Source organism: Telopea speciosissima, chromosome 9 (genome assembly GCF_018873765.1).
Source record: "Telopea speciosissima isolate NSW1024214 ecotype Mountain lineage chromosome 9, Tspe_v1, whole genome shotgun sequence".
Classification (NCBI taxonomy): Eukaryota; Viridiplantae; Streptophyta; class Magnoliopsida; order Proteales; family Proteaceae; genus Telopea; species Telopea speciosissima.
This window is the reverse complement of record NC_057924.1, coordinates 19280005-19289579: the sequence shown is the minus strand read 5'-3', so window position 1 is coordinate 19289579 and position 9575 is coordinate 19280005. Positions and strand designations below refer to the sequence as shown.

The window sequence follows — 9575 nt, the reverse complement described above, 5'->3', positions numbered from 1 at the left end:
ATATAAAAGAGCACAAAGAAATTCCCATACGTAGAGTGGCCTTATCCCGTGAGATATTGCTCCAACTCATGATCCAGTCACACAGAGAAGGATCATCTCTTGAAGGAATGAAGAGCCCCAAAGAACAACCAAACCAAGCTGCATGGGCGAAAGAACAACCCAACAAATATGTGTGATTGTTTCAACCGATCCACATCTAGCACAACACCGATCCACACTGACATTGCGATGACAAAGAGCATCCCCAGTCGCTACACCAGAAGCACACGCTCTCCACATTTGAATTTTGGGGATACTTCTCTTCCATACACTCCTCGGCACATCCGACCAAGAATGGTTCCTTGAAGTCGATGCTCCCAAACTTCTCTCCTCTGATAAATCATTTGCAATAAGATGATAAGCACTTTTCACAGAAAAGACTCCATTTCTAAAGGTCATCCACTCAAGCTTATCCGAATTTGGAAAAAGAGGAAGATGTATTTTCTTAATACACTCCGCATGGTATTGTTTTCAATTATGAACTGCAAGCCAAGGATTGAATCGATATCGGTCTCCACCGGTACCAATCCAGATCAGCCGGTATTGGCCTTGAGTGGTCAATTTTAGCCCTACTTTTCATTGATTTTTTTTTATTTATTTATTTATTTTTATAATTTTACCCTTGATCCAATACTGATATCTGATCCAGGATCGACCAAGAATCGGTATCTACCTCGACCGATACTGATATGATCCAACCAATCCAATACCGATACCTCAATCCATGTTGAGAGTACCAGTTGTGAAGTTGATTTCCATTACGTGTGAATAGAATTGATTTAATCAAATTGCTCAACGCAAGTTGGCGGCCCAAGTAAATAACCCAAGCCAATTTAGGCAAGATTTAGTATGATTTCTATCTCAATTTTGGACTGATTTCATGAAATAATAATCAAATAGATTTTTAGTCAAGAAATTGAAATTGTTTTGATTGTATCAATATGAAATATTTCAAGAATAAAAAAAATCCATTTGATAGTTCAATTTCTAAGAATAGATTTCCTATATTTCTTTGGAAGAGTGGTGATGGTAGTGGAGGCATGGAAGCGTGGTGGAAGCAATGGTGGTAGTGGGATAGTGACGGTGAGACCATTAGGAACGAAGAAGGGTGGTGTTTTATTTTTAACATGAAATTATTACTTTGCCAATCAAATTAATCATGTGCTCATCAAATGAAATAGAAATAGCAGCTATTTTAGAATTTCTATTCCATTTGATTTTATTTCATTGAAATAAAATACAAAAATTAAACCAAACAATTTCCAAAATAGAAATCAGCCCATGAAATTAAAATAGAAATCATACCAAATCAGGCGTTAATGAATTATATGGTCCTATGGAGGAAGGGACCAATTCCCACCCAACCTCACAACCATGGAATGAGGAATAGGCGTCAGATCGGATTGGTATCGGCCAATACCGAGATCGAGTCTTGGCCATCTTGGTCAAAGAACTCCTATTGATACTTGGATCGGTTACCTCTTCCGGATTGACCAATCACATCCAATCTGTTTTTAAAAATTTTTAAATTTAAAAATAAAGTACCCCCGATCCGAACTAATTCGAACCAATACAAACCGATCCTAGGCCAATCAGGGGTCCAATCCCACAAAATAACCCTCTTTGTCGACTCCAACACGATCCAAGGCCGAAAACTAAAGGAAAATTTTCTTACTACAAAAGAACGAAAATTACAAGATAGGTAGGTTTCAAATTTGTTTCACATGCACTACTTTCCATTTTGAAAAGATTAACTCAATCCCCAAAGTTGGTTAGTATTCATGCAGCAAGAATAAAATAAAAACAAACTTCCAAAATTGCTCCAAAAATCTATTTTAAACGAGGATGAAAAAATAGGAAGGGCAAACAATTTTTTTTTTTTTTTTTTGACCAAATTTCCTTCAACCATTAGGAGAGTATTTTGAAACATACTAAAACCCTAGGAGAGGTTTGTAAACTCTTGGATGATGGTGAATCATCCTCTTTTGTTTCTTAAATAGGTTTCTATTGTTTTCTATTCCTACAATTAAGGTGTACTCCACCGTTGCTATAGCTTTTCATTGTTTTGGAGGGGATAATAGGAACTTTGATTTCTACTCCTACAATTAAGGTGCACTTTCATCGGATTTCACGGTTTTTAAAATAGTTAAACAAACTTTGAGGGTTAAGTAAAATTTTTTTAAAAAGAAAGTAGTGGATGTAAAACAAATTTGAAACCTACTTATACCTCGTGATTTCCCAAAACTAAATCCATGCTCACAACCCCATATGGTACGCTACAGCATTTACCAAGTACGGTTTCTCCGCATAGGAAAGATGAATTTACAAATGAGGATCATCCTGACACTACCTTTAAGTTACAAAAAAGCAAACTTTCTACAACCTACTACCAAATGTATATGCATACCATGCTATATCACAGTTTACCAATTCACAATCTACATCTATATAGTCTGATGAAGCGAACATGCTCCAGAAAACATCTACCTTATAGCCACTTCTGCAACTTCCCTTCCAGCAATAAACTTGCAGCATCAATGTGCCTATGCAGCGTCGTCTTCATGGTTGTTGACCCGCTCACATTCATCGATCCATTCACTGTATCTGTGTATACCACATTGCCCTCATTTTCAGATAAAAAATGCTAAAAATAAAACAAAATTGTTTGTGAAAACTATTTAGTTTAATGATTCAAAAGATGAATTTAACTCACATGTCAATGGGTTCAGACAAAGCTGCGAGAGCAATAGCAAAGAATCAATTAGTTTAGTGATTCAAGCAATAATTAGAATGAAAAAAATAGATGGAAAACTTGCAAAAAGCGTTTAACTTCTTTTTGGCATCAATAAGTTGAAAACCAGTCAGCAGCACTTGCTCAGGAAATGCATTGAATGCCTTACCCAAAACATGGTGTATGTACACTAAATCGATGTATCAAGGGTTGTTAACATGATGTTGTGAACAAAAGTCACTCCATTCACTGCCAGACCTGAATGATCAGGTGTGGCCATTCCATCTCTAGAAACATGGACTCGAGTAAATACAGAATACAGTAATTCAATAGTCATTTCTATAATCACTTGAGTTACATTTCATACTAGCTGATTTACAAACATCCCCTCCTTTAGAACACATAAGAAAACCACATTCTGCATTCCTGTTCCCTGTGTAAATTTGAAATACATTATAAGGCTGAGCTGGAGCAGTTGAACAGCAATAGCCTCAAACCATTGACTGAGCAAAAACAACTACTTCACAATATTTTTTATCGAGTATCCACACCAGAATTGAACACGCTCAGCCATGGCCGTAACAGATTCTGAACAGATGATGTTCGCATAGGAGTTTAACACCCTGGAATATATAGTCTACATCATCAATTCCCACTGCTTAAGATTCAAAAAAAAAAAAAGGTTCTTGGGGAGGATTTATGGCCTCCATGGGATACTGGGTCTGTTCTATTGCAACCCAAAATTCTAACCTGAATACTCATCTAAATCTCCTTAGTTAATAGCATATTGGGAATAATATCCCCTACAAAGCATCTGCTAGACACATACCAGTGACAGTTGTGCTGAAACTCTCTTGACAAATCCGGCATACGGCTTCCCCAATCGCATTCTTCATATCACTGCAACCAGATAAAATTTTACTCATCACAATCAAAACATATTAAACTTGTGACGAGAACACAAATCACAAGCACATGTCGGAAAACAACATAGGGGATGGGAAAGTGAACTAGGTAGTAGCAAGAAGGCTGGTCCTCCAGTGGAACCCACTTTCCATACAGTTACAACATACTAACAACTCTTGCCAGGACAAATACAGAGATCAATAGGCATGGTCAGTCTTTGGGATAAAAAAAAATCCAGAGATCAGAAATAGGCAACCTTTTAAGGCTCATCAAGGTGCATTAATATCCGTCCCCCAACCCATCCCCCCCCCCCCCCCCCTCCCCAGCTAAAAAAAAAAAACCTTCTAGGGATGTTAAAGCATGACTGAGAGCTGTACATGGAATCAGTGCAAATGGAAAATAACAGAGACCCACTAGAATTAAATGAGATTAATCTGTTTAACTGAAATATTGAACACAGACTCAACGAAAATAAATTTTTTCCCAGTCAAAGTTTAGCCTGTTTACAAATATACAAGGGATGGCTGAACCATCCAGTTAGTTAGATTTAAGGTTATACCATGAAGGCATGAATAAGAGGAGGCCCAAACCAGGCAGATTCATGGTAGTTGGGCTTGGGAAGCATCTGTACCCTATGGTAAAGCCCCACAAGGTCAGTGAACCTAGGTCAATTGAATGCTTTATATGCTAGACAAAAAAGAGGGGGGAAGGGGAAGAATGGGCAATTGCATTTATTGTCAACTTACATTCGACACTCAACACTGCTTCCATGATTGCAGAAAGGACAGCAGAAGACAGTATCAAGCTTGTCCATCCTCTTCTTCGGAGGTGGCTTCGCCCTTGACTTCCTTTTCCCCATGTTTCCACACAAGTTTTGCCTTCAGTAGCACTGGTACAACTCGCATGTTATCACCGTGAATGGAATATCAAATGCACAGAATTCAAATATGAGAGAGAGAAAGAGAGCAAAATTATATGATATGGATACACATATTGCAAACAGAAATGGACCCAGTTCTCCTGCACTACCGTGAAAGAGGAATTCCCTCAATTTAAAGTGCACTCTTCCCTTTTCATCATGCAATGAATCTGGTGCCTCTCATAAAAGTACACATTTGGATCCAATTCCAATTCTCAATTATGAGCAATTCCCAGAATTGCAAATCTGGTTCCAATTCTCAGAGTTTGAGAATTGTGTTTGGATGCATTGTTTGTGTATCCAGTTCTTCTCCTCTCCTTTGGTTGATGCCAAACATGTATGTCAAGATACCAATTCTAATTCTTGGCCCGATTTGAGAATTATAATTGAAAACAAACGTAAACAATCTTGAAGGTGAATTAAAACAGCAAATAAGTGACAGGAAACACACAATCAGATCCCTAAAATATATCCTTTATGTTTCTTCCAAAGAATGCCTCCAATTGATATCAGTCAATGCTGGTTGAAGAATCCTAACTGACACTTCTTAAGCAAATCACTAGTATATAAAAGTTCATTTACTCCACAATCACCGTTGTGGCGACGTTCATAAAAATGATTCTATAGATGGGATTACAATGATTATATCCAGTAATTGACAGAATATATTCCATAACTTTAGAGTTCACATTAGCATGACATTCAGATTAGTAGACTCCCACTTCACAATCCAAAATTACCAACTACAAATCTGAGACAAATCGGGTGGAGGGAGAGCAAATTCCTGCCTCCAATCATACGGTGTTTATATGAGAAATAGTGAAATAGAATCTAAACCATGGCACTAACAGCACCACAAGTTATCTATCTCTCTCTCTCTCTCATACCCATGACGCATGAATGGATAACTGGTGCAATCTCAGAGTTTGGACACCCTGTTTTGGTTTGTTATGGGCCCACCCAGTATTAGATAACTCAAACACAAGAAGTAATGGCGGTTCTATAAATATATTGAAGCTTACAAAAGAAGGTGGCAATATGGTAATAAAGCAGAATCGTAAAGGGTTAATTAGATAATAGAATAGGGAGGGACATATAGGAGTTACGAAATAATGAGGGAGGACAAACTTGGAAGTAAACAACTAAAGGACAGAATCTCATTAAGAAACACAGAGGGGGTATTTTCAAAAATTAAGAAATAAGGGCTTTTAAAACAAAGCCACAACTTGAGGCAACCTCAATACAGATATGGCTATGACGGTAGAGCAGAACTCCTTCAATTGAGGTTGAGGTTATCCTCAACTCTTTATAACTGGTATTACAGCCAGTTGCAGAACAGGAGTAAACAGAGCAATAATACGACAGGAGGAAAAGAATAGAAGAAGAATAAGAAGAAGTAATAGAAGAAGGAAGCGGAAAGGGAAACCGGAGGGGAAATGATGGAAGTGCGCTCGTAAGAGAACTGATTCGAGGAGAAGGAAGACAAGAAAGGAGGAAGAAAGCCACCCCTTGCCGTCACACCACACTAGTAAAAATAACCAAAACCCAAGTTCTATTCATTCCATTCTATGACTTCCATTGTCTTACATGTAAATTAAAAACAAATAATAACTCTTAACATATTAATAGAAAGCCAACTCAATATGGAACATACTCAACTAGGGAATAACTCAAATAAGAAAACTATCAAATAATTACTCCATTATCTACCCACCATAAGAAATAAATAAAAGATTGCTCCTATGTAAACTACCAGCCCCCTTATGATCAAAAAACCGGATTAGTGGTTGTGTCTCAGCTTGGGCCTCCAAAGTGGGTCATTCCGGTCCAACCATGCTAATGTAACTACATCAATAAGTGAAGAACAATAAGAAACTGAACCCCCCCCCCCCCTTTTTTTCTTGTTCAACATATTTAATTGGCACTCTATTGGTAGTCTGGTCAGATCCTCCAAAGGACATCTGCCAGAAGAGTTGAAAGACTCTTTTTCTTTAAAAAGGGGGGAGCAGGTTCTCTAGATCAAGTTAAACGCCTGCGACTTTAGCAAGAGCACCTATCACATCATTACCCACTACATGTTTGTGAACAACCTGTCATGATTTAGTTACAAGCCCAAACTAATCATATACCGATATATTTAACTGTACATCCTGGAACCTAAACCACACGCCGGGAGGCCTAAATTCTGAATAGCACATTCTGGGAAGAAACTAACAGCATATACCTCAGAAAAAGAGAACCTAAAATAAAAGCAAGCTCCAGCCAATTAAATTCTACTTCAATCCTGAGATACATATTAAACAAAAACTTTACTCCCAAAAGTAAATCACAAAATCATTAGGCTCAGACCCAGCATAGCTCGATTTCTTACCGATAAATCAAAAAAGCAAAGTCTGTCAAATAAAAAAAAACGATAATACCAGAACCAAGCAAACCATGTTTCATACTTCTACTTCCATATCTAAAATAAAATTTTGGAGAATATGCGAGGATCAAATCCAAGCAGATCAGTCAAAGGAGTCTCTTAATAGTCAATGTTACCGAACCAGATTCTAAGTGGCACCATTCGAGACGAAACTAACAGCAGATACCACCCGACAACCCAAAAAAAAAAAAACCTTCAAATGTGATCATCAGAGATATCAACTGAGAACTTCCACACAAATTCAAGAAACTTGTAACATTTAAGTGCGGAACCAACTTAAGTACCATTAAATTTTTCTTTCACAAACCAAAGTCTAGCAAGCTAGAAAAGCATCACCAAAACACACCAAACTAAACTCCACTACTTCCACCACCCCCACACCCCCCCCCCCAACAAAACCCTAAAATCACTAAACCCAAAGCCAACCAAACTACCAAACTGAAACCCCATAAAACCAATCAAACTAGAACCGACTCCTGTATTCAAAGCAGAACATATGAAAGTAAGAAACGAAGGACGAATAAGAACCGAAAGAAAAACTTCAGGTCTTCGTAAAACCACTTTAAACGTGCTTGATCAAATCACATAAACCCTAAAGCGTAAGCTGTATTCATCAACCCAAAAAGAAAAATAAGAAAGCGAATTTTAGACGATTCACAATAGAGAAGATCAGAAATACCTTACAGAGCAATCGTCCAGTCCTGCGGAAACGAGTCGATAGACTCTATAGTCTCAACTAGTTTATCGACACCTTAGATATATAAGGGCGGAGGAGTGGGTTCAAGTACTCAGCGTATCTTACGTTCTTTGTCCGAGCCTCGGTGGCGGCACTCTTTTTATTAACGATGGGAAAAAGTGTGACTGCAACTGGAAACGGTCGGTTGGTTTTTTTTGTTTTTTTTAATTATTATTAAGAAGAAAATCATCATAAAAATAAAGATAAATTACACGTCATCCTCTGATTTTCAAACGAAATTCAGATCACCCCCTGATTTTTTTAAAACTCAAATCACCTCCTCTACAGTAACGGTGTTAGTCTGTTGTTACTTATTGGTGTGAAAGGACTATTTTACCCTTATATTAAAATATTAGAATTAAATTTATAATACTACCCTTCTTTCATCTTCAACATTGGTCAAGGGTAGTTTAGAAACTTAAATTTATTTAACTGGCTAACATCATCACTTAACAACATAAAACTAATGGTAGGGACTAATTTGTCATATTGGGGTCTAAACTAAGGGGTGATTTAAGTTTTTTCAAAAACCAGGGGTTGATCTGTGTTTCGTTTAAAAATTAGGGGATGACGTGTAATTTACCCAAAAAACAACTACAAGATTGCATAATTGGAAAATCAATTTTTTTTATTCGATTCATCATATTCAAAACCTGGTGGGTCAAGCAAGTCAAATCTAGTCAAGGCGAGTTATTTGTTTTTTTTTTTATTTTTTAATTATCTGAACAATAACACTTAAAATATAATATAATAACATGAATTAAATAATTAAATTTTTTTGTTGAAAAAAATATTTATTATTGTGATTATAAAATTCATAAAGGAAGTAAAAGTGTGCCTTTCTCAAGAAAACTAAAGACCTTAATTTGGATGGATGGGTTATGATGTCATGCTTTGAGGGGTGTGTAGGAAGATAAAGACTCGTGTTTTAACACTCCATAGGTGCAAATTTAAGTTACTAATAGTTTGAACTAATTCAAATCGAATATCAAATTTCCCATAGAGTGAGGGTTTCAAAATTTTGACCCAATTCCGCTAATTTTATTTTGACTTGGGCATAAACGCAAAGTCATTTCTAATTTGAACAAACTCGGGTCTAGTCTCCTCATTTTTTAATCTGGCCAAATTGACACGACTCTTGACTAGGTTTTGCTATTTTTTTTACTCGATTCAGGTGACAAAACCTGATTTTCCAACTATGCTTTAAAGAAGCCATTTAGTTTCTTACATCTACCATCAACAACTACATTATGAGTGTTTGAGTGTATGATACATAGCCCGAGGGTGGCAATAGTGCTTCATTTTAGTACTGTTTTAGTGAAGGCAATTGAGCCTGTTAGTGGTTGCTACAATTGTTGCGATAGCCAGGCAGCAAGCGCGATCCTAGCCCGACAGCCCTCGGTTCACACCTTTTAATTATAACCATGTATCTATCCACCTTAATACAACTAAATTGAACGGATTTAGTCAAGACTTTGATGTCTAGTTAAAAAAAGAAAGAGTTCCCAAGGCCATGCATCGTTCTCCGGTTGATTAATCCATTGTGCAATCTCCAATGAGTCCATCCAGACTTCTAATCATGAGCATTCTAGTGATATTGCTCTGATGAATCCTTACTGGACTCCTCTGATCTCTACCTCTATTGAAGATCCTGAAAACCCATGATTAACACATGCTGAAATTGTTTTTTTTTAAATTGGTTATTGCGGCACATCTAGCTTAATTGGTTTTAGTTTCGACTTCCATCTGTGATTATGATCATGCGATCGTCAGATGATATGTTAAGGTAGGTGTCGGGGTGTGGTGATGCTAGAGGTGG

At 37.1% G+C, this 9575-nt stretch overlaps 1 protein-coding gene across 1 annotated transcript; it reads right to left on the bottom strand.

The window, feature by feature from the left end:
• Window positions 1-2524: 2524 nt before the first annotated feature.
• Window positions 2525-7753, bottom strand: LOC122639398 (transcription elongation factor 1 homolog). The gene is made up of 5 exons (XM_043832249.1): window positions 7700-7753; window positions 4423-4565; window positions 3600-3670; window positions 2753-2774; window positions 2525-2643 (listed from the first exon to the last, which is right to left on the bottom strand). Exons 2-5 carry the CDS (start codon window positions 4533-4535, stop codon window positions 2583-2585), a joined length of 267 nt encoding a protein of 88 aa, XP_043688184.1. The 5' UTR covers window positions 4536-4565; window positions 7700-7753; the 3' UTR covers window positions 2525-2582.
• Window positions 7754-9575: the final 1822 nt, after the last annotated feature.

Excerpts from the sequence above, each read along its gene's own strand:
- LOC122639398 (XM_043832249.1), bottom strand. The coding sequence starts at position 4,535 with ATGGGGAAAAGGAAGTCAAGGGCGAAGCCACCTCCGAAGAAGAGGATG. Across the intron at positions 3,671-4,422 it reads AGCAGTGTTGAGTGTCGAAT|TGATATGAAGAATGCGATTG; the intron begins GTAAGTTGACAA and ends ATCTGGTTGCAG. Across the intron at positions 2,775-3,599 it reads TTTCAGCACAACTGTCACTG|CTTTGTCTGAACCCATTGAC; the intron begins GTATGTGTCTAG and ends TTGCTCTCGCAG.